The following is a 23,636-nucleotide window of genomic DNA, read 5'->3' as shown; positions in this document are numbered from 1 at the left end:
CCACTTCTTGTCACCTCCGAGTTCATCCTGGCCTCTCCTCTCATCTTCCTCCTCTGCTTGTCTACACCTCAGCTGAGCCCTCTGGGAGCAGTGTCCTGTTCCAGCAGCTGCATGTCATCCAGGACTGCTTCTCTCTTGGCTGTGTCATGCTCTTCCCTTAGTGGCCCTGCACTGCTTTCCCCCTGCATTGGGGAGGCTGGGGGCTCCTGGCTGAACATTGTGCTCCAGCTGCTGCTGACGATCCCTGGCTGCTGGGGAGCAGGAGTTCTCTTTCATTCTGAAGCACTTAACAAAGGGCTTGTGGCTCAGTAAAGGAAAAACAATGCTGCCTGCATGCCTGAGACTGCTTGGCTTGGCTGTAGTCTCTATTGGTGTGCCTGGGCTGTGCATGAGGCCCTCAGTGATGAGGACACAATGATCGCTTATAGACCTGGGGACATCAGTGGGATTGTAGGGCCCTGGCTGCATCCTGCAGGGCTTCAGCGCTGCATGACATTTGCCAGGGTCATCCTTCCTTGCTTATGGGTCAGCTTTGCGAATTTGGTGCCTGCAGCACCTGGCTACCTGAGCTCCAGGCTGACCTTCAGATGCTGGTTGGGGGCTGTGGGCAGGGACTGGGGGCTGGTTGAGCAGGGTGCTAGAGAGGGCACCATGTCCTGCAGTGGGAATGGGGCATCACCAGTCCCCAGGCCTGTCCTCACCAGGGGAATGGACAGCCACATGGGCTGCCCAGCCCCAGCACTCAGGGTGAGGCACGGGGGCACTTGCAGGGACAGGAGGGACTGCGTGAAGGCAGCAGCCGCTGTGAGCACCCACCTCCCAGAGGCTGCTTCCCTTCTCGCCCCCGCTGTGCTTGTGTGTGTGTGAGATGGCTGCTGGAGACATCGCCTCTGTCTGCCCATGTAGGTTATGCTTCGCTGCAGGACGAGCTGCTCTCCCCTGCCTCCCTGCATTATATGCTGCCATCCCCTCTGCGTGCTGACCAGTACTGGAACGAGGTGGCCATCATGGACGCCATCCCTATGGCCGCCACCGAGCAGGACGCCCTGATGGAGATGTCTGACATACAGGTGTGGTCCTCAGGGCTCACCCCTTCACTGGTGACGGCTGAGGACTCCTCTCTGGAGTGCAGCAAGGCTGAGGACTCGGATGCCACAAGCGAAGGTCGTTTCCCAGGGCAACTTCTGACAGACGCACACGGCCCAGACCACATGGGCTCTATGGACTTAGTTGAGGATGACACAGTGGACTCAGATGCCATGAACGGGCTGATTGAACTGCTAGAGCAGGAGGAAGGGCAGAGGCCAGAAGGGAAGACGCCAGCCAGGGACCACCAGCTGGGGACTGGAGAGCAAAACCCAGAGAGTGAAGTCTCTTTTGTTTCAGTTCAACAGAAGGTACAAGCCAGGATCGTGGCATCGCCGACTGTGAGCCACACAGTGGAGAGGAGTGCAGACAGGTATGGTGGTCCCAGTGACAGGGGGGCAGTGGAAGGGGAGCTTTGCCAGCTACTGCCTTGTGCTGGGCCAGCTGCAATAACTTCCCAGCCTCGCTTGCTTCCCTGCTAACCTCCAGCTCTGGAGCCCAGCACCCCACACAGAGCAGTGGCTTGGGCAGAGTGCCTGTAAACCTTCTGGAGTCTCTCTGGGGGCTCCTTGAAAAGCCCCCGGGGGAAATCCCCGCAGACAGCCAGGCCCTGCATGTGGGTTGTGCCTCCCAGCACCATCACAGGGCTGTGTTCTGCCATCTTCCCAGCAGCACTGGTCCCATGAGAGCCCAGTGATGTTCAGAGGCATGGCCCAGAAGCCTGCAGACGGGGGTGTTGGATGGGCATAGAGTGTGGCAGGAAGAAGGCCCGTGCCCTTTGTGCATCTGCATTGTATGCTGCTTGTGCCAGGCACTGGCAGCACCAGGAGCTCTGTGCCTGGCGGGGTGCAGCTGTGCCCAGCTGTCAGCTGGTGTTCTGGGTGCAACACTCACTCCAACAAAGCTGACTGCCTCTCTCTCTCTGTCTCTCTCTCCCTGTCCCTCTCCGGCGCCCAGGCTGAGGGACTGGAATGCAGAAGGCTCCTTTATCTCCTGCCTACAGGACCTGACAGAGGGCTCCTGGCAGGAGGGGGTCACCCGACGGCTGGGCCCAGCACACACCGTGGCTGCTGGGGCGCAGGGCCAGGAGCAAGAGCAGGTCCTGGCGCCGGACGTGGAGCTGATGCGGGTCAGCTCCACAGAGGACAGCGACTGGCAGCCCCAGCACCCCGCGGGCAGCTGGCCAGAGGAGCCCGACAGCCGCTGCTTTGGGCAGGTGAGGTTGAGAGCAGCAGCAGATGCAGCCTTTTGCCCACCACCAGATCAAGAAGTCCCGGCAGAACTGCTGCCCTGGTCCCTGGGGGGCCTCTTGGCCCAGAATAGAATGCTGCACACCCAATATGTGAGCTCTTGCTCTCCATTTATAACTCAGGCAGGCTCCCTGCTTGCTTCCTTATTGAGTATCTGCCCTGGCCGCTGGCCGGACAGCTTGCTGGGCCAGAAATAGAGCTGGTCTGGGGGCCAGAAGGGGTGATGGGCATCCTGCCACGGCCATGTGGAGCTGATAGGGATGGGATGAGAGCAGGCGTGTGCCCCCAAGCAGGCACAGCAGGACTGCAGCTGCAACACAGCAGAGCTCAGCTCTGTGCCACGTGTAGCTCCGTCTGTCCTGTGACAGATGACTGCTCTCTGCCCTGTCAGGCTGCTGGGGAAGGGGGTCATGGCTGTCCCTGTCACTGCCTGACAGGGGACGGGTGTTGCTGTTGCAGTCCCAATCCCATGACTTTGACAGAGGCTGTGAGTGCAAAGGACACCCCACCTGCCTTCTCCCTTCTCCCGCCCCGGGCAGCTGATCTGCAGCAGCTAGGATTACAGCAGTGCTTGCAGAGACAGGGTGCGTGCGGACCTGTGGGCAGCTCCTGTGCCCAGAGCTCTGCCCGCCACAACCGACAGCATGGCTGGGCTCTGAGAGTGGGTGTGGGGCACATGCAAGACCCTGCAGGGGCAGGATGTGGTCTTTCCTGGTCCAGCTGCTGATTGTCGTGGTTTTGCTGGCCTTCTTCCTGGTCAGCTGCCAGAATGTCCTGTACATCGTCAGGGGCTCTGTGCGCTTCCTGCTCAATCATGCGCACCGCGAGCTGGACAAGGAGCTCGGGGAGAGCCAGGGGCTGGCGGACGACGAGGAGTCTCTCTCTACCAGAGTCGTCCGCCGGCGTGTCCTTGTGAAGGTAATGGGCAGGGAGCAGTGCTGGGGTGTGCACAGCAGAGAGCAGAGACAGGGCTGGGGCTGTGTGTGTGCCGGGCTGCGTGCTGGAGAGCTCTGCTGCACCCTGAAATGCTCTTCCTCCTGTCCCTCCAGGGCAACGAAGTCCTCCATTTACCTGGGGAGCACGTGACTGAGGAGCAGTTCACAGATGAACAAGGCAATATAATCACCAAGAAGGTGAGTGATTGGGGCCGAGTGTTTGTAGGGTGCTCTTCACAGTCTTCCTCCTCTCTCTTTCCGTGTGGTCCCTCTCTGCAGCCCAGGGCTCTGCACAGGGTGCTTGCATTCTGCTTTCTCCAATTACTGTCGTGGCTCTTCTCCAGCCAGATTCTGCCAGGGGGTGGTGTGCACGGGGCTGAGGGCCAGACCTGCAAGAAGGAAGGCATGGTGTCGGGGCTGGTCGTGTCCTCTTGTGTGGGGTGGTGTCGGGGCTGGCAGTGATGAAGGCTGCATATGGGTCTCTGCAGGTCATCCGGAAGGTGGTGCGTCATCTGGGCCCCAGTGACACAGATGACAGGCAGGAGCATGAGGACCTGATCCTGGAGGGCTCCCTGCAGGAGCCCCAAGACCTGGAGACAGAGGCCGATCACTTCATGTACTCCATCCTACAGAGGGACGGTCTGGGGGCCAAGGTACGGTGTGGTTCATGGCTGTGCCTTGCAAGTGCCCTTCTCGGGGCCAGCACTGCCTCTGCAGGACTCGTGGGCTCCAGGGCTCCTCCATCCTCTGTCCTTTCTTCTGTCCTGCTCACCTCTCTCACCTGTTTCCCTCCTAAGGCTGCCAGGGGCTGCTCTTGCCCCTGCACCAGTCTTCTTGCTTGGTGTCTTCTGCTGACTGACTCAGCCTTTCCCTCTCCTGTCCTTTTCTCTGTGTCTGTCTGTTCACCTGGGTGATGTCCTGCCTCCTGTCCCTGTGGCTCCCTCAGGAGGAGGTGCAAGTGCGTGTCCCAAAACTGGAAGTCTCCGGGAGCAGGATGGGGGCTCAGATAGTGAAACGAGCCAGTCTGAAAAGGGGGAAGCATTGACCCCCCTCAAATGGCCTCTTTGGAGGTAACCCCCCCCCCTTTGCAATTCCGTTTGTGCCAGCTCTTTGTACTGTTGGGTTAAAGGTAGCAGGGATGTTTGTGCATGATGGTGTCTGTCTCCTCTCTCTCTCCAATTTCTGCTTTATGTCAGTGAGATATCTGTGGTTCACGATAGTGAAGACCTTTGTGTTTGTGGACGTACGGTCATACAGACAGTGTCTATTGTCTGCAGCTGTCCCTAGAGAGTCCCTGGGCCAGCCTCAGTTGAGGCAGTCTTCCTGCTGCTTTACTCTTGCTATTTTCTACAGCGTGCAAAAGCAGCTCAGGAAGTGCATTAACAACTTATGCGGTCTTCTATGCTGCTGTGAGAACAAGGTGCAGTGAGTCACCCTCGTTGAAACAGGGCTGGCCTCCAATGGATGGGATATACCTGTCCCAGGCTCTACAGCAGCCTTCCCAGCTCCTTCCAGTGCTGCACTGGCTTTGGTGAAGCTCAGCTCCTACTTGTTGCTGCTCTCTGCATCTGAGGTGGCACCACTGCTACCATCTGTGCCATTGCTGCGGGTTCCAGGCAGGGCACTCATCGATGCTCTGATGCTGCCTCTCTGGCACACTGCTGTAAAACTCATCTTGTGGGTGGTCAGAACAGATGCGTGTGGAGTAAGTGTAGGCTGGGACTATATGAGCCTGGTAACCCCATCTCTGTGTCTTTCTGTCTCTCTCCAGGATCTCACCTCAACACCAAACCACTGATCTCCACACCAACCTGAGAAGAGAGGAGAGGAAGACAGAGATTGGAGGGAAGCAGGGCTGGCTGTACATGTTTCAATAGGCTAATGGCATGATTTCTGTACGAGATACTTACCGTCCTATCCGCATGACTGACTGACTGCAAGACGCATGAGCTACAGTACTTCCAGCAAACAGAGGGACCCTGTCCCTGCCTTGCTGCCATCAGGAGCCTAAAGACAGCAGCACGCACAAGGGGCATCCTTTGGCTCCTCTGGGAGGCCAGAGCTGGACTGGCAGCAAATGAGAGGGGAGAAGAATCCACCCTCGCACGTCCGCCTGCGTCACTACATCCCTGTGCAGTGCTCCAGTGGCAGGAAGGAGGCTGGGGCTGCTCACTGAAGGAGAAGAGGGGCTCTATCCCCGTCACCATTCTTGCCTCTGCTGGACTCGCTTCTCATCCCTCTCAGTGAGTGCTGGGGCAGGGGGAGGGCAGCAACTGGGGATGTGAGAGAGGAGGGCTGTGTGGGTGCAATGTTGCCTGATGCAGGGCTGCCCTTCCTCTCCCCAGCATGTGCAGCATCTCCTGCCAGGGCAGGGCTCTGGGCCGAGCACTGAGCTCGTTGCTTATGTTGAAAGTGTAAACTGTACAGCAATCAGCCTTGTGTATATGAACCAATAAATACTATGCAAACACCTAGGGACACTCTAGCAGTATGTACAAAGCACTAACAGCTCCACTCCCAAATACCTCTTCAGGCTGCAGGATGGGCAAAGCCTTTGGAGTATGTGAGCAGCTCTGGTGAATGGAGCTGGGAGCCTACAGGTGTGAAAGGGTGGCAGATTGTCTTGTCCTGCCCTTCCATCTGAGTCTGGACCCTTCTTGGCCTGAAGAGAGAGGCCCACGGGGGCAGCCCTATGGGCTGGTCCATGGTGCAAGCCCCAGTTTGTGCTGGCTTCAGCTGGGGTGAGGCTGGCAGCCTGCACTGAGGTGCTTGGGGCCCAGGGAGGAGAGGTAGTGAGAGCAGGGAAGGCTTGTGCCACGCACTGGGTTGTGCCTAGCTCTACTCAGCACAATATCTGCTCAGGAGATGGGCCAGGAGCTGGCAGGAGCCAGAAGCCATGCACTGCTTTGCAGGGCCTCCTGGCCTCCCTGTGAGGGCACAAATGAGCACAGACCCTTGACCCCGTGGATGTTGGCCCACCCAGGACCAATCCCAGAAATGGGGGGAGCTGCTCCCTTGAGTGGCTGCACTTTGGCCAAGTGAATGCCCTTCTGCAGCCACCGAGCTAAGCAGTCACCCTGAAAGCAAGGGCAGTGCTGGGGCAGCTGCTCTGGCAGGAGAATCGTGGTGCTCAGGGCTGCCCAGGCAGCACTGAGATGTGCAGAAGGTTACAAATCTGCTACAAAACTTGACCCGGAAGGACAGGATGCAGACAGCAGTAGATCTGTGTCCCCAGCTCTGTCCTTTACCTAAGCAATGCGGGGGCCTGGCCTTTGTAGCATCGTGGTGTGGAGACCCCCTTGCCCTTTCCCCAGAGGTGGCTGTGGACTTGTTTAACAGGGCCTGATGCTGCTCTCGGTGGCCACATGCAGAACAAGCCCACCTCCAGCTTCAGGCAGGGCAACCCTGTCTCACAGTGGGTGCACATATGCCAGGAAAGTCTCTGGCTCTGCTGCAGTCTAGACAAAAAGCCTGGATGCAGCAAAGCAAATGGCCCAGCTTAGCCATGGAAAGCAAGGCAACCCCTTCCTCACCCCACTTTGAAGTAGGCACAGACTCCATCCATTACCCTTGCTGTGTACAATAACCTACCTAGACCCACTGCAACAGCTGACCCTGTAGCATCACCGTAGAGTTGTGTGTGGGTCCTGTGCTTTGGCCTAGTCTACGCCTTAGGGAATGTGCTGTGCTGCAACTGTGCCCGGCACCTGCAGTGACATTGCTTTGCGCTCAGATTGCTCGTAGGGCTGGTAGGGGGAGGCTGCACCCAACATTGAGCCTAGAGAATGCTGCAGTCTGCACACTAGAAGCTTTTTAGAAGTTTTAAAAATTACTTTTATTTCCTTTTTTTAATTGTTATGGAAACAAGCCTTTTGGATCTCCCTGTCTTAGCCCCTGATGTATAGATCATATCCCTGTACACCAGCTATCGGACTATGAATTAATAAAGAAACTAACACAGACCACGTCTTGTCTCTGCTTTTCCAAGGGGAAGGTGGAGGCTGCTGGGTGCTGCAGTGAAGCCCAGCAGGCAGCCGAGCCCTGCAGGATGTGGGGTGGGGAAGTGTATTCTCACAGTATTCTCCTTCTCACAGTACTCTCCTGCAGGAGTTGGCAGCCCACATCTTGGACAGGTATGCTCTTGACTGGATGACGAACTGGCTGGGGGGCCGGGCCCAGAGAGTGGTGGTGAGCTAAATCCAGCTGGGAACCAGTGGTGTCCCCCAGGAGTTGGTGCTGGGGCCAGTCCTCTTCAATATCTTTATTGGTGACCTGGATGAGGGCATTGAGTGTACCCTCAGTAAATTTGCAGATGACACCAAGTTGGCTGGAAGTGTGGATCTGCCTGGGGGTAGTGAGGCCCTACAGAGGGATCTGGACAGGCTGGAGAGCTGGGCTGAAGCCAATGGGATGAGTTTCAACAATGCCAAATGCCGGGACCCAGGCAACGCTGCAGGCTTGGGGCGGAGTGGCTGGAAGACTGCATAGAGGAAATGGACCTGGGGGTGTTGGTTGATGCTCAGCTGAACGTGAGCCAGCAGTGTGCCCGGATGGCCAAGAAAGCCAATGGCATCTTGGCTTGCATCGGGAACAGTGTTACCAGCAGGAGCAAGGCAGTGGTTGTCCCCCTGTACTCAGCTCTGGTGAGGCCGCACCTCGAGTACTGTGCTCAGTTTTGGGCCCCTCACTGCAAGAAAGACATGGAGGCCCTGAAGCGGGTTCAAAGAAGGGCAACAAAGCTGGTGAGGGGTCTGGAGCACAGGGCTGATGAGGAGCGGCTGAAGGAGCTGGGGTTGTTCAGTCTGGAGAAGAGGAGGCTCAGGGGAGGCCATATTGCTCTCTATAGCTACATGAAGGGAGGCTGTAGCGAGCTGGGGGTCGGCCTCTTCTCTCGTGTAACTGGTGATAGAACTAGAGGGAATGGCTTCAAACTGCACCAGGGGAGATTTAGGCTGGACGTCAGGAACTCTACTTCTCTGAAAGAGTGGTCAGGCACTGCAATGGGCTGCACAGGGAGGTGGTGGAGTCACCGAGCCTGGAGGTGTTGAAGGAACGTTTGGATTTTGTGTTGAGGGACGTGGTTTAGTGATTACTATTGGTGACAGGTGGATGGTGGGACTGGATGATCTCGGAGGTCTTTTCCAACCTTGTGTTTCCGTGATTCTGTCACAGCTCCCCCTCCTTCCCCCCTTTGGTCCGTCCGGCGCTGTCCAGCGGCCGTGGTGCTGCAACGCCGCGTCCCGCAGCCCGGGCCCCGCGGCAGCTCCTTCGCCGCCGGCTCTCAAAGCACGATTTGTCTGGGCAGAGCCAATCCCGGGCTGCCCGTGAGCGTAGCCAATTGGAATCGAGGTTGCGGTGATCCTGCCAATGGGCGCTAGCCTTTGAAGCCTCTCGGCCAATGGGAGCGCCGTATTCTAATAGACCTCATCTTTATCAGAGAAATGTTGCCTCTTCCCAAGCCCAAGTTGAGTGCCCGGTGCCGGTGCCACGTCGGGTGCGGGGTCAGCCGGGGGCAGCTGCCACCGAGGCAGTGAACCCCTGCTGCCGTGGCCCTGGCCCCCCGGGGCAGCTCACCCAGCCTTTCGGCTGCCCATTGGCAACGTGGCAGCTGGTGTGGACGCTGCGAGCCGGTAGCCCCAAGGCCGACCGGGATGGGCTGCGCATCATGCCCTCGGAGTGCCAGCCTCTGAGAGCAGTCCAGGAGCCATGGACACCAACCTGCCAGGCACCTTCCTGCTCAGCGGCCCTTCACTGGCCCCCTTCCCTGAGGCCAAGGCACCTGTCTGCCAGTACTCGGTGCAGAGCTCCTTCTACAAGCTGGGTCCCCCCGGGCTGGGCGCCCAACTGGCCGCCGGCACCCCACACGGCATCTCCGACATCCTCGGCCGGCCCACAGCGACTCCAAACAGCAGCCTACTGCCCAGCTACCCCCATGCAGGTGGATTTAACGGACTGAGCTCCCCAGGCGTCTACTATGGGCCGCAGGTGGGGGCCCTCCCTAAAGCCAGCAGCGATTACGTGCCGCGGGGCAGGAGCTGCTGGGCAGAGGCACCCGACTGGCAGGGCAGCCGGCAGTGTGGTGGCCGTAAGTACGGGGCTGGGAGAGGGTGGGCAGCTGGTGGGACCCCATCTCCTCCATTGCTTTGTGTGAGGCACAGCTTGACACCTGGGGATGTGCTGGGGGGGCACGGCTGGGGAGCTTAGGCAGAGCACAGGCAGACCCCCTACTCACAGATACTCCCAACCTCTGGCAGCATCCCTTGATGAATGCCAGGGACAAGGACGGTCCTGGCTGGCATGCAGCTGGCAGGGGCATTGTGGAGCACATTGCTGCCATGATGGGACTGTGCTGAGTGAGCACAGACACTAGCTCGTGGGGAGCCCACAGAAAACCCAGGGGCTGGGGCTCTGGCTCAGTACTTGCAGCCCTGTTCCCCTCTCCAGGTGAGCTCATGGAGCATATGGATCAGCTCTTACTTCCTTCCCACTGCAAACTTAGGGAGGTGGGGGGCATGGGCATGGTGCTCCCAGTGCAGCGTGACTCCACAGTCACATGCTGCTCCTAATGCTTGTTCCCTTCTCAGCACAGCAAATAGTTTCTGCTCCCAGGCAGGAGGTGCAGAGCCCAGCCTTGGAGGCAACATGGCTCTCCCGGGACAAGGTCGAAGCTGTGGAGCCAGGATATTGTTTTACTTTGGAGGAGAGCAGCAGCATAAAAGGGGCGTGGGGATTGGGCTGCCCAGAGCCATGAGTCCGGTGCTCACCCACTGCCCTTGTCCCAAAGCCCCTGCACACCTGACTGACAGCCTGCACAAGAAGAAGCACACGCGTCCGACCTTCACGGGACATCAGATCTTCGCTCTGGAGAAGACATTTGAACAGACCAAGTACCTGGCAGGGCCAGAGAGGGCACGGCTGGCATATTCTCTCGGCATGACTGAGTCCCAGGTGAAGGTGAGTGGGGGGTGTGCGGTGTGTGGGTTGTGTGGCAGGCGGCTGCTAACAGCCCTGTTGGGCTGCAGGTTTGGTTCCAGAACCGACGCACCAAATGGAGGAAGAAGAGTGCCCTGGAGCCCTCCTCCTCCTCGCAGCGGGCGGGGGGCTCCAGTGGAGAGCGAGCAGCCTCTGAGACCGAGGATGATGAGTATAACAAGCCCCTGGACCCTGACTCTGACGATGAGAAGATCCGGCTGCTGCTGAGGAAGCACCGTGCAGCCTTCTCTGTGCTGGGGCTGGGCACACACAGTGGCTGAGCACCTGGGAATGGTTCTGCTGTGCCCCCACTGCAGCTCCTGCCCAGGGCTCAGGGTCTGGGAACAGCAGCAGTGAAATAAAGGCCCCTGCCCCAGCACTTACTACATGGGTCTGCAGTGCCGGGTGCATAAAGGCTGGGCTGGGGAAGGGGCTGAGGCTGGGGGTCCATGTATGGGGCAGGAATGTCCCCCAGAGCCCTTCCCAGAGTTTCCCCAGATTGGGTGTGTGCTGGTAGCAAGAAGTGCTGTCCAAAAGTCACTCGTTAGGGCCTCTTGTTGGAACCTATTAGCAGCAAATAAATATCATTTATCTTAACTGTGTGAGTGAGAGCCCATTCACCTGTCGGAGCTGCAGGATTGATGCGACAGCAATAGCCCTGGCTTGTTTGCTGCCAACTTGTGGGGGCCCCCCCATGCTGCACCCAGCTCGGTGCAGGCTGCATGCACTCCTGGGGCCATGCCCCCCCTGGTTCCCACTGGCTCAGCTTCTTCTTGCTGATGGCACAGGGCCACCACCTGTCCTTGCTGCCTGAGGTGCCAAGGGGCTGCTGCTGGGGCCGCCAAGAGCTGACAAAGTGCAAGCAAACAGTGCTGCGGTGTCCTGGTGGAGAAATCAATAGGCAATGATAAGGTGCTGCTGGGCCATTGCGCAGTGGTTGGCAGTGTGGGACAGGAGTGGAGGTGTTGTTGGGGGCCCCTCTGACAGCTGCAGGCAGCATTGGTGTCCACGTCCCCACCTGCACAGTGCAGGTCCTGCATCACAGCAGCCCCCAGTGCTCCCTTATGGCATTGGGATGCTGCGGGCTGACACCGGGCCCCCAGTTGCCCGGCCCCAGGACACACACAGCTCCAAGTCCTTGCTTTCCACCACACTTTGAGCTCTGCAGGTATCCCGGACAGCTTTGCTGCACATCCTGGGGGCTTGGGGAAGGCTGAACTACCCCAGCAAGAATGGGAGGTTTAGTGCTACCCCAACCACGCGGCCCCTGGGTTCCCCTGAGCTGATGCTGCTCTGCTGCAGAGCTGTGGAGTCATGCACCATCCCTGGGTTTGCAGTGCAGGAGCGTTCTCTGCGTGGCCAGAGTGTGAGGCTGCTGCTGGGATATTTTTTTGACATTTTCTAAGCTGTTCGACGTGGCTGACAATTTTTAATGTACTAACTGCCTGGTCCAGTGAGCTGATTAATTGGTGCTGTGGAGATCAATAGAAAACAGAAAATTAAAACAATTTTAAAGTGATTAAGTAGTTTAACACCTGTCTGATGCCACGTCAGTGCTGGGAGACAAATAAAGCAGGTGGCAAAGGGCCGGCTGCAGCCCAGGAGTGACAAATCGCAGCCACAGCCTGGCTGCCTTAAGCATCCCACGGCTGTACCCGAGCTGCAGAGCTGCTCACGGGGCTGCAGTGCAGGATTAATCCCACCTCCAGCTCTCCTCATCCTGCAGCCCTGTAGCCAGAACCAATGGATGGTGCCAACCTCGTGCCATGGCTGATGGCAGTTCCAGCCAGCACCGGAGCTCATAGGGCTCACAGAGTCCAGCCCAGGGTGAGAGCCAGCACTGCATCCCAGGCCCTCCTTGTGCTCCTCACTGGGCACTACTCTGGTGTGCGAGCAGGGTGGGCTGGCAGGCAGATGGATGGCAGCTCCGTTTCAATTCCACATCCCTTTTCTCCCAGACAAACCCCGTCGGATTTTCATAAATCAAAGCGCCACACTGTTTAATAAAAATTTATTGACTTACAAGTGATTATTTATCAAAAGGCCATTAATAGCGGCTCCGGGAATGATGTGCTACTGGGTGGTGTGGGGAGACTAATAGCAAATCAATGCCAGCATCTGGGCAGAATGCATATGAGGGCCCCCAGCCCCAACGGGCTGCATGGCTGCTGCTGCCAGGGCCGGCAGCCCCTACCCCAAGGGCTGCCCCACGCTCCCCCCGGTTATTTATCGCTTACAAATGAAATGATCAATACTTTTAATCTAGAGCTAAATTTATTAACTTTCCCATCGGAGAGAGACATATTGACTGGGAGCAAAGGGAGGGGGAGTTGAGGAAAGATGGATGCGTGCTTGCTCACCTGCCCAGCCTGCTGCACAGCATCCCAGCAGCAGCAGCAGGACCGTGAAGATGGCCCCAAGCACAACGAGGAGGATGGAAGCAGCCAGGAGCCACAGACTGCTGCTGCCACCACAGCATCTGTGACAGAGCCAGGGGCACGCTGCAGGCAGAGCGGCAAGCAACTGCAGCCAGGTCTGAGTTCTGGGTGCTGAGCACCCAGCATGGCAACGCCTGCTCCTGGCACAGCCCCTGCCTCTGTGTGCAGCTATTTGCACAGCAAAGGCAATGCCCTGTCCCTCTGGAAAAGGGGAGCGCTGGGTGGGATGAGTGCACAGGGAAAAGTGGCTGTGGAAAGGCGAAGGGAGCCTGGAGGACCTGCCCCAAATGAGCAGTGATGCTCATGTCCCCAGCCCAGTGCAGCACGCCTGACTGAGCTCAGTGCAGGGACACCAAGGTGGGATGGCACAACCTGGGCATCCTCCCTGTGGCTCTCCAAAGCCACTCAGAGCAGGGCACACCTGGGGGGCGCAGTGTGAAGGACCTGAGGCAGGGAAAAGCTCCATGAGCTTGGAGGCTGGAGCAGCCATACATGTTTTGTGCTGCAGCCCTGAGAGGCACAGGCTTATAAGATTCCCTTGGTTGTCAAGGCAGCTTATCTGAGCACAGCTCACCAGTTTCTGTGCCGTGGGAGACTTGTGACTGACACACATGCACATCAACACACCAGCCCTCCCCCTGGGCCTGTAAACACCATATGGAAGCATACGACACCAGAAGTGTTTCATTTAATATTGCCCCTGCAAGGGGCTTTACTGTAACAGTAACGAGAAGGCATCTGTGCCAAGAGTTGCCCAAGACCTGAATGCTTTAGGCAGTAATAGTGCCTCCAGGAAAGAAGAGCCAGTAGATGAAGGAGTAAGTCCAAACAGCTCTGGAGTAGCCAAAGTCCAAAGAAATGGAGCTGCTTCAGACAAGATCTGGCTCAGATTGGAGGCACAGAGCTCTGGCCAGGTAACAGTGCTGGAGACAGAGGACTCAGGAGCGGCTCCGGTCTTCATGGTTGCCTACAATCATTTTGCTGTAAAGTTTCTGTTGCTCCTCCTTGAATGTATCTTTCACTTTCTCCCTCTTTAGACCTCCATCCCTAGAAAAAGAATTATTTACAATGGAGCTAAAGGAACACACTGACACTGCTACTGGGGCTGCTCTGAGCAGACTGGAACTCCCACATCAGCCTGATGAGTGCATTTGTCCCTTAGGTTGACAGGGCATGCTGAAGGCTGACTGTCCACAGGGGCAGCTCCTTTCACCTCATGCTCTGCCAACAATGTCACACACAGCCCTGCACAGTGCTCAGCACATCTATCACCACTGCAGCGTGCTGCTTGCAGGGGCCCTCAACCTCTCAGGCTCCAAAGATCTCAATGCCTGGCAAGGGAGGTTCTCATGCTTTGCTGAACAACATCAAGTAAGAACTGGGGCATCCCAGAGCAAGCTGCATTCAGAGAATGAAATTTTGGTGCCCAACACACAGAACAGAAGTCAAAATGTTGGTCTTGACTATAGAAAGGCAGTTTAGGACATGCACCTCCATTTCTACACAGGTCTACTCTGCCCAGTGCAAGACACAAACTTAGCTTTGCAGCTTACAAACACATATCAGGACCCAGGAACAGAGAACACTAGACCTGGGAGGAGAAATGTCTGGCAAGACTCACCAGAGCAGATCTACAAGGCCTCCCTGTCTGGCAATAGCTGACTTCACTCGATTGGCAAACTGGACAGCATCCTCATCACACTGTAGGAAAATGACACTGTTTAGACAGAGCATGAGGCCAAACAGGCAGCAGATCAGACAGGGCAGGTTCACCTTACTTACCTGTCTGGTCATTGGGGGCAAGTACCACACACTGCAGACAATGGCCCAGCTGGTCATCATCCTAAGGAGGTAGGTTACCATGCCATACTTGCTGCTGTTCCAGAAGGCATCTCCAAACTGTGGATCATACTGTGGAGGAAGGAGAGCTTGTGAATGTCAGGTAATGGACGCACCTTCCCCGAGGCTCTGAGTTCTACATCAAATCCAACTATGGGCCATCCCTCCCCCACTGCACATCAGTGCTCAGCATCCCCACATCCCATGGTCTGAAGACCACGCTGTTGTGACCCAGTAGTGCCAACGCTGACCTTGTAAGCAGATAATTATTTCTGCTGTAAAAATGTTTGCCTTCTCATACCTTGATGGCTACAGGGTAAACTGTGGCTCCAATTTCAAAGCTCCCCTTTTTGAACATCATCACGGATGTGTTGTTGATGCAGGTTCCTGTAAGAGACAAGCACAATCTTTGCAAGTCAATCCAGAAGTCTGAGCTATACACCTACAGGTATTCAGCAATTGCCCCTGACACTGCAAACCCTGCTCTGTATGTGCACAAGATGTGTAACATCACTGAGACAGGATGCCTGCCTGGCCTAACTCCTCAACTCACCTTCCGGAAAGATAAGAATAGGCAGTTTGCTTTTGTCCTGGACATGCTCTGTGAGCCTAAACAGAAGAGAGTCACCAATTATCACGGGAGCTGTCCTGGCAACCCACACAGCAGCCCCCAACCCTTTCCCAGCCTCCAGAGTCCTCCTGTAGCTGCAGCTGTCACACCTTTTGGCAACGAGGTGACGGTCTTTGACCTCAGAACGTTCAAACCAAACGTGGGGGCAAGCTTTCACCATGGCTCTCTGTATCACACCCATGAGCCCTCCGTGGATTTGACCCACCTGAACAGGGTGAGAAAACATAAGTTACAAGACCTGGGACATACGAAGGTCAAGGCAGCTCCTATAGCTTTGCTGCTAAGCTGAAGTTCATCTTTCTACCCCAGTCCTTGTAAGGCTGAGAGGAAAAGTTCCAGGCTCTAAATGTAAAGATTCAGCAAGGACCAAGGGAGGTCAAGCTTGCTGGAAAGCAAACAACACAGCAGCAGGTAGATTTGGGGTGCAGACCTTACCATTGCATAGTAGCCATCACTGGCCAAGATGATCACGTCAATGGGGGATGTGTGATTGGCCACGCAAATGCCTCCATTTCGAGGTCTGTTTTCTCTAAATGCAAAACAAAAGCAAAGATTGGGGCAGAAGAATGAAGAGTGAGGCCTGCAAGAGGCACAGCACGATGCAGCCAGTGGGGACAGACACTGCAGCAGTGCTGCCTTACCGGTCGTGGTAGGTGATGATGGCTGTGAGGGCACGTACACAGATCCGGTAACACATCAGGTGAACGTGCTTGCTGAGGAACTCTTTACACCTGCCGCCCAGAACAGAGACCATCAGCCCCAGCTGTCCATATCGGGGCCACTCAGCCCAGCTGTCTGAGGTCAGGAGATCCCACTTCACATCATGCCCATATAAACACACCTCCTGTTCGGTTTTGCTGGTTGCTTACTGATTCATAGCTCATGAGAACCAAACTTTTGCCTTTGCTCCTCTCTGGTTTTACTCCTTTCAGAGACCTGGGCTAAGAGCTCTGTCAGAGGCTTAATATTCACATCTAGGCCTTTTATTTAAAGTAGTAAGATATACATTCCTGACAGGCTACAGATGACAGGACCACCTGCCTCATCTGCAGCACGCAGAAAAGACAGGCCTTGCAGGAAAATTTCCTAATTATCAGGTCTCAAACAGCACAGGGAGCTGCCCATCACTTCTTTCAAAGGCCAACTCACCTTCCATTTGGCAAATATCCCACCACTGTAGTACCAGTCACCAACAAGCTGATGCCAGTGAACGCCAGGGCTATCCTGCAGAAAGATGGAAGCTACATGCTAGCAAATCCAGGCCAGAGGCTCTGCCCATCACATAACCTGTCTCTCCCAGCCATGTCAAGCAGGGTCTGTGAGCTGGGGGACCAGTTGCACCAGGAACAGGTCACAGGCAGGTTTCTGCAGCAACACCCACCTGAGGGGCAGAAGGAAGCAGTAGCGGATGAGAACACCCAGTCCCCAGAGTACAGTGAGGCGCAGACTGATGTAGTGGAAGTTGTAGTTGGTCCTGCTGAGCAGATTCCAGGACTCCAGCTCTTCAGCTGAAAACCTCTTAGTCACTTCATCATCCATGATGGTCTCGATGCCTTTGCGGCAGAAATAGAAGATATCTGAGAGCTCAAACTCAGGGGTGTCCAGGTCTTTGCCGCTGCCACTCCGACGGATCTCTTTGATCTCCTCTTCCAGAGATGTTGGCTCCTTGGCAATGATACCTGCAACGAGCCACAGGCAGCTCTGAGCAAAGTCTGACTGGCCTGCTGAATGACAGCTGAGGGCCAGGGGGACCTCTGTGGACCCACCTTCCACAAGGCTCCCTTCCTTCCTCCAGCCCTCCCAACTACTAGACATGAAGCACATCCTGGGTGCCTCGTGCACCAGACCCTTCCACACCCACTGCAAATCCTTCTATGTGGACAGGGCATCCCATCATTCAGCTCTCATTTACCACACAGAAATACGAACTTCAGATGTGCCCAAGAAGGGCAGGATCTTACCATTAACATAGGGCTTGTATAACGGATGGTTCTTCTCCTTGGCACCACGCTCTATTCTCAGTGTTGCCCACTGCAAGAGACACACACAGCAAACAAAACTGTCAAAACCTGCAGCTCCACTTGATACTATTCCTGATTCACAGCTGCCTTCTGAAGAAGACCATGCTTAAGGGGACCAAATGAGATGAAAGCAGGACGCTGTGTAAGTGATGAACACGCAGCTGAATTGAAGTGGAAGCAGACATTAGATTGAGAAGAAAGTTTTCTCAGCAGAGATTTGTGTATAATGGAACAAGAGGAGTAATGGGAAGGTGACCAGCACTTAGGAAAGACATAACTACACACGCTTGTGTACCATTCTGCACAGCAGGGGAAGAATGAGTGCCAGAAGTTGGAATGGTATTCAGTGGTGAGATGGCCCAGCAAGTCTTTCTACAGCCTCCTGTAGGCTGTTGCTGATTGCACGTGGCTGCCACTGTACAGCCTCCAGATGGACCTTCATCCTGCATGCCCTCCTGCTGGAATGTGATGTAGCTCAGCAAGCAGATAACAGGACCAGCACTATTTTCCACTATTGAATTCCTCCAAACTCAAAGCAGAGACTGTGTTTTCAGGCTGCTGCTAAGCTTATCAGGCCAGCCTCATCAGGAGACGGGATTCCTCCCTGCTGCTTCTCAGTTCATAGTCAGTCCAAAATAGCAGCAGCAAGCACCCTCAGACAAACGCCCTCAGTCACTCCATCAGTCATCCATGAAGAAGCAGAAACTGCTGGGAACTCCAGGGTTCCCAGTCTCAACCCATGACACTATTAGATGAGAAAGCAATGATGTGGGAATGTTAACTGTGGGTGGAGCTTCTAGCTCATCTGGCAGCCTCCTCTGCCAGTAGAAGGAACTGCAGGATTGCAGAAGACTGTCCAGACACTGCCATTCCCAGGAGAAGGCAAAAGAGAAGCTCTGACCTAACAGAAGTGGGGAAGCCTGTACAGAAGGCACATTCCTTGCCAGCCCTACAGTAGAGACCACGATGGCAAAAAACCCAGCCTGCCACATGGGAAACAGTGGGCAGGTCTCCCTCCCCACCAACACAGGCGTGTGGCTGCCACCCAGGGCCCCACAGCCCCCCATGTTGCCAGATTCAGGTGCAGCATCCTGGGCTGTGTTTGCAACATTGGCCTCAAGAACTTGAAAAATATTTCTTGTGAATAATACTCCTCATACAATTCTGAATGACCAGACCCAGCCACTGAGCTTTACATCAATCTATGAGACATTCTGCCAGAGCGCTCCTCTCTCCCACCACAAAGATTCTTTGATAAAAGCTGAACTAGATTTCTTCTCAGAAAAATGCTTGCAAAATTGAACACCAAAATGTGCTGAGATTAAATGTTCCTTCATTGAATGAAAGAAAGGAAAAATAATTACAGTAAAACAAAATGTTCCGTTTCAGATAAGCCAAAATTCTTCTTATTTTTTTTCTCGCAGTTCAGTCACTAAATTAAAAACCAGATCTTCAGACACCAGTGATAATGAAGCACATCACAAAGCACTGGGTCTTCTCCCTCACACCACAAATTTTGGGAGGACTTGGACAAAGCACTGAAAATAGTAAGCTGCAGGGCTGCCCTTTCCAGCCAGCCAGTACAGAGATGCTCCCAGAGAAGACCAGCTCTGTTCCTAGCTAACTGAATACTGTAGAAGTTTGGACATCACATTTAAAAGCCTGAAACTTCCCTACTATGCTCAGTGCTATCTTATTCGTTTTCCCCGGGCTGCAAGGTTTGGGCTGATTTGGGTTGGTTTGGGTTTTATCTATTGGGAGCTTTGCAAAAATTCTGGTCTCACCAGGGACTTGATTCAAGGAGAGATGCTGGCAGAGACGGTCCAGAAATAAGTCTGCTGAAGGCAGCCAGGGGAACAGCATGACCCCAACATGGAAAATTCCACTTGGCTTTTTTGTGCCAAGAGGAGCAGCAAGTGCTGCTGCTGTCCTCAGAGGCTGCAGGTCCAGCTGTGACTGCTGGGCTCAGCAGATAAGCAGGCAGCACTTTGGGACCTGGGAGCTCTGCGTTCTGGCCACAGACTGCCCAGGGCTTGCAGCACATGAAGTTCTACCTTGCTGCCTGCTTTTGCTTCATCCAAGCATACTGGAGATGAGCAGCACACTGACTGCAGTTCCTCTCTGTCACATCTTGCACCCCTTTTGGCTTCCCTCCATATCAAACTGTGACAGCACTCAGCCTTGCATGGGACATTAACCTGGCCAAGCACACACCTCCTCCCAGCACATCCCCTGGTACTGCTGTACTGCTTGCATACTTATGGGCTATGCTGTCTTACTACTTCGTTTGAAGACTCAGTGGCTTAACCACAGAGAAAAAAAAACACAACCTGTGAACAGAAATCCAATAAATTGCACTTGGCTGAGATGACTGCAGCAGGTCATCTGGCACCAGCACATTAACAGCAAACCATATCCCGCCCCTGTTGTCTGCTTTGCTCTACAGAATGGGAAAAGGTTCTCTTCCTACAATTAATATGCTTGATGAGACCCCTGTAAACATCCTTCAGCACAGAAAATTCTGAAAACATAACTCACCTGAAAAATCTTCAATAATGTTTTCATGTAAACCTTGCGGATGCCAAAGGAGACTCCAAAAATTGCTGGCACAATGATGAAAACCAGGAGTAGAGTGAAGAGGACAGTTATGGAGATTCCCAAGAGATTGACAACTAGGCTGTCAAAGGGGAGCAGGAGGAACATGATGAAGGGCCCAAGCAAGGCTGGTGCCCTGCGACCCTGCAGCCAAAGAGGAAGGCTGCCTGCAGCAGTTAAACAGTCCTCCTACTATTCAGTAATAGTCTCACACATGCACTGAGTCCGCTGTTGCTCACAGACCCCATTCCAAAGTTCACATCCTTTTTGGGCCCTGTGAGAGAGGGAACGAACAGTATCTGGGAGAGAGGTTGGGAAAACAAGTAAATATTGCCAGGAGTCCCAAACAGTTCAAACAGTGCACTTTAAGGAGCTCAAAGAAGATGGAGTGTGCAGGCAGGTTCCTCCATGGGTTTGCAGTGAGTACCGTCCTGGAACAACTGTGTGAATTCAGGCTCTCCCACAGCACTGCTGAGCAAATCCTCCTGAGGAACAGCTTCTGAAGACACTGGCAGTAGAATTCGTCTCAAGCTGCTGAGAGTATGCAGAGTCTCCTCACGGGGACAAGATGAAGTCCATCTCTGAGCCTGCATTGGAGGAAATTGAGGGAGTTGGCACTTGCAGGAGCCTGCTGTATGTGGAGCTATTATTGCTCCTTCCAGGATACAGAGACTGGCTCAGATCCTCACATGACGCCTGTAACGAGTTTAATTCCAGAGGCTTCTGGCATCCACTCACGTTGAAGAGTTGTAACTGACTCAAATGAAACCCGTGTCCCTGGAAAGCTCTCCAAACAGTGTGTTGGCTTCTTGGTAGACCAGGCACTCACATGTCACCAGCACTAGAGGAGGAAAGAGAAACTGAAGTCAGGCAAGTCACGCAACTCGGAGACGTCAGTGGCAGAAGGCCAAGGACAGTGGGTGCTGAAAGCATGAAGGCAGTGATCAGGCTGAGGACACATCACTCCAAGCAGCTCCTGAGACACTTCAGGCACAGACCAATACTCCAGCTTCCATTTCACGCCATCAGACACACATCCTGCGCCTTCCTCCCAGACAAACCTTGACGTGAGTGGCTCCAATCAGAGCCACTCTGGAGCACAGGATGTTGAGTGTATCTAAACAGGTCCCAAGTACAGGAAAAGAGCCAATGAAGTAGCAGAAAACCCTTCTGAATGACAGAGCCCTCACCACCTCTCTCATTTCAGAGGAATCCAACCTCAGGGGAGCCAGCTGTGTGTTGGATTCCTGGGAAGGAATCACTTCCTCTACCCCTGTACGCAGGTTCCTGGGGCGTGGCTCACCTACTGCTTACACAGGGCAGCTTTACAAACAATGCATGACAGGAAGTTAGCCCAAGGGGAGAATTACTGCTGATGATTAGCCACCGTGGAACTCACCGGGACACGGGGAGCAGTCAAAGGTCAACACAGCGCTGCAGCCTTGGCAGGGGATGACCTGGCAGAACAGGTCTGCGTGAGGCCAACACTGCTTGGAGGGACTGCTGAGGGGAGAACTCCCTCCAGATATTATCTCTGCCTGCTGCCAGAGGGCACGGTGTCAGCCTAAGGGTGGGATGGAACAGTGCTTGAACTCAGAGGATGAAGGTGAGAATACCATTCTGCTCCCCTTTACGTAGTGTTGCAGCTGTTGGCACTGCAGCGTTACTGCTTCAGGAGAACACAAACTACACCTCTACAGACCTTCACAAACTACTCCCTGGCAGCAGCAGTTCTGCAGCCACACGCGTGACCGTCCATCGGTCACAGCTCTCACTGTCGGCCCGGCCCCAGCAGCTCTCGGCCCCGCCAGCCGTTCAGTTCCACGTTTCAGTTCCGCGTCCCCGCCGTGCCCCGGCCCTACGAGCCGGCGGCCACGTGCGGTGCCCGATTCAACCCGAAGCAGCACCACGGTGCGGCAGCCCCCGGTCTCTCGTGGAGCCCCGCGCTCCGGGTCTGAGGCCGCGCCCTTCCACCCAACGCGGTCAGCCGAGGCCGGGAGCGCTTTGTTACGGCCTACGGGACACCGCCCACGGGCGCAGCGAATCCGGGCAGGGCCGGGACCGGCGGCGACCTTCGTGCGCGCTGGCAGCGGCTGCCGGTGCGGAGGGGCGGGGCGGAGCCGGGGCGCTCACACGGCGCGCGGGGCGGTACGGCGCGGCCCGCGGCGCGGAGGAGGCCGCGCTTCGTAACGCGGGCGCCGGTTAACGGTCCGCGGGCGGCTCGGGCCCGGCCCCGTCTCTCCGCTTCCTCCGCCGATCGCAGCGGGACGGAGATCGCGGCCGGGACCGGAGCGGGACGGCGGGGAAGGAGGAGGAGGAGCGCCGGGCCGGGCCGCTCGCGCACTCACCTGCCTGCACTGCCGCCGGGCCCGGCTCCGCCCCCGCCACGCGCCGTGCGCGCCGCGTCTCCGCCCTGCGTACGCTGATGTCATCACGCCTCCCGCGGGGCCGCGCACGCAACGCCACCGCAAACCTCCCTGTCGGCAGGGGGCGCCGCACGCCGACGAAATGAGAGACGAACTCGCACTGCGCCGTCACTTTATTGCCTCCCGTAACAGCGCGGCCGGGCCGACGCGGCACCGAGCGGCTTCGTCCCGCCCTCGTCCCGCCCGCCGCTTCTGCCTCCACTCCGCCGCGACGGCCCCGAGCCGCTCCCTCCGGCTGCACGAAGGCACTTGTCCCGCTGATCGCACCGCAGGCTCGCACCGGAGGACACGCGGGGACAGCCCGCTTCACCCCGCTGTCACTCCTGTACTCTCGCGCTAGCGCTGCCCGGACGATGCACGGCAGGAATTTCACCGAAACGGCTTCCAGCTGACAATAGAGCGGGGTCCAGCTTTGAAGTCCAGCAGCTGCTTGTACCGTAGCCAGCCAGTCTCGTGGAGAAGCTAACAGAGCTGGGAGCAGCACTTGCTGCTGTTGCCACTGCCCCCATACCCCCGCAAGGGCCCTTGTACCAAAGCAGGGACAGAAGGAACCTACAGCCCCTCCAAAGCACCTCCCTACCAGTACGGGGCTTGGGGCTCTGAATGGCGCCAGCTCTGCAGGTGAGAAAGGACGAGGGCAGCAGCCCGGGAGGTGCCAAGGTGCTCCCGGGCCCCCTTGGCACTCTTCACAGCATGGGAAGGTGAACGAATCACACCCACGTGGTAGATCCTGTAGTTCTTCCCCTGGTTGTTGTCCCAGTGGGTCTTCTGCCCACAGCGGAAGGAGATGCAGAACTCTGTGGCCTTGCAGGAGCTAGAGGATTTGGGAAGGGAGAGCTCAAAGGAGAAGGTGTCCATGTCTGCTGAGCCATACGTGCTATGCATGTACTGGCAGGAGATGTCTCGGAAGCTCTTCCAGCCGTCAAAGGTGATGCGGACAAGGACTTTCTTCTCATACTCAATGTTTCTGACCTTCACTGTCCCAGACAGGGCATGGTCCTGGATCAGGCAGCTCTCCAGGCAAACCAGGTTGCTGAGCAGGCGGCTGCGGAAGGTTGCATAGTCTGCAGAGGGTTGTGGGAAGTCCAGCACATACCTGCCTGCTTCTGAGTGCGAGTCCCGGAGCCTGGGCCGGAAGCAGGTGAGGTCTGACAGGGCATGCTGCAAATCACAGAGGTCCTCCTCGATCTTTGAGAAGAATCGGACAGCTGTCAGCGAGAGCCCCTTCATATCAGCAAATACCACCCTCTTCTTCTTTTGATTTTTAGAGCTCTTGGTGTTCTCTCTCCATTCAGGCTCACGATCTGTGCTCTGTTTCAGGTTCAGACAGGAGCGGAGGGGTTTGCGTCCCCGGCTGCCCCGGAGCTCCTCATAGGAATTCAGTAGCTTGCGAATAGGGGGTGAGCGGCTCAGGCAGAGCCGCATGGCCAGGTCCACAGGCAT

General features: G+C 55.9%; 3 protein-coding genes and 1 pseudogene across 19 annotated transcripts in view; 2 read left to right on the top strand and 2 right to left on the bottom strand.

Moving 5' to 3' along the window:
- Positions 1-7,233, top strand: part of ANK1 (ankyrin 1) — a 49,572-nt gene extending 42,339 nt beyond the window's left edge. For 6 of the 14 annotated variants that reach the window (XM_085242839.1, XM_085242838.1, XM_085242837.1 and 3 more), the window contains 6 exons: positions 907-1,459; positions 2,044-2,302; positions 3,386-3,469; positions 3,760-3,924; positions 4,218-4,341; positions 5,043-7,233. In XM_085242839.1, the coding sequence (XP_085098965.1) occupies positions 907-1,459; positions 2,044-2,302; positions 3,386-3,469; positions 3,760-3,924; positions 4,218-4,316 (1,160 nt within the window). In that variant the 3' untranslated portion in view covers positions 4,317-4,341; positions 5,043-7,233. Of the gene's footprint in view, positions 1-906; positions 1,460-2,043; positions 2,303-3,385; positions 3,470-3,759; positions 3,925-4,217; positions 4,342-5,042 lie in introns of those variants that run through there. The other 8 variants (XM_085242849.1, XM_085242845.1, XM_085242843.1 and 5 more) reach the window with 7 other exon arrangements.
- An 86-nt stretch (positions 7,234-7,319) lies between these two features.
- NKX6-3 (NK6 homeobox 3) lies at positions 7,320-10,813 on the top strand. Its single transcript, XM_003212403.5, has 3 exons — positions 7,320-9,356; positions 10,056-10,225; positions 10,294-10,813. The coding sequence occupies exons 1-3, from the start codon at positions 8,978-8,980 to the stop codon at positions 10,522-10,524; spliced, it is 780 nt and encodes a 259-aa protein (XP_003212451.1). The 5' UTR covers positions 7,320-8,977; the 3' UTR covers positions 10,525-10,813.
- A 2,550-nt stretch (positions 10,814-13,363) lies between these two features.
- On the bottom strand, positions 13,364-22,245 carry GPAT4 (glycerol-3-phosphate acyltransferase 4). 4 transcript variants are annotated; one of them, XM_085242744.1, is made up of 14 exons: positions 22,116-22,245; positions 20,457-20,608; positions 19,711-20,354; positions 17,113-17,182; positions 16,533-16,830; positions 16,301-16,375; positions 15,793-15,882; positions 15,587-15,680; positions 15,241-15,356; positions 15,074-15,129; positions 14,822-14,907; positions 14,464-14,592; positions 14,303-14,382; positions 13,364-13,728 (listed from the first exon to the last, which is right to left on the bottom strand). In XM_085242744.1, the coding sequence occupies exons 3-14, from the start codon at positions 19,873-19,875 to the stop codon at positions 13,620-13,622; spliced, it is 1,368 nt and encodes a 455-aa protein (XP_085098870.1). In that variant the 5' UTR covers positions 19,876-20,354; positions 20,457-20,608; positions 22,116-22,245; the 3' UTR covers positions 13,364-13,619. The 4 variants fall into 4 exon arrangements, with proteins under 4 accessions (XP_085098870.1, XP_085098871.1, XP_019478205.1 ...); XM_085242745.1 differs by having other exon boundaries at positions 20,506-20,608; XM_019622660.3 differs by lacking the exon at positions 22,116-22,245 and adding an exon at positions 21,167-21,321 and having other exon boundaries at positions 20,506-20,608.
- Positions 22,246-22,288: 43 nt separating this feature from the next.
- LOC100549028 (protein phosphatase 1 regulatory subunit 3C-B pseudogene) lies at positions 22,289-23,636 on the bottom strand (annotated as a pseudogene).

This window comes from Meleagris gallopavo, chromosome 24 (genome assembly GCF_905368555.1).
Source record: "Meleagris gallopavo chromosome 24, MGAL_WU_HG_1.1, whole genome shotgun sequence".
Taxonomy (NCBI): Eukaryota; Metazoa; Chordata; class Aves; order Galliformes; family Phasianidae; genus Meleagris; species Meleagris gallopavo.
Note: the sequence above shows the minus strand (reverse complement) of the source record. Positions and strands in the feature narration are given on the sequence as shown.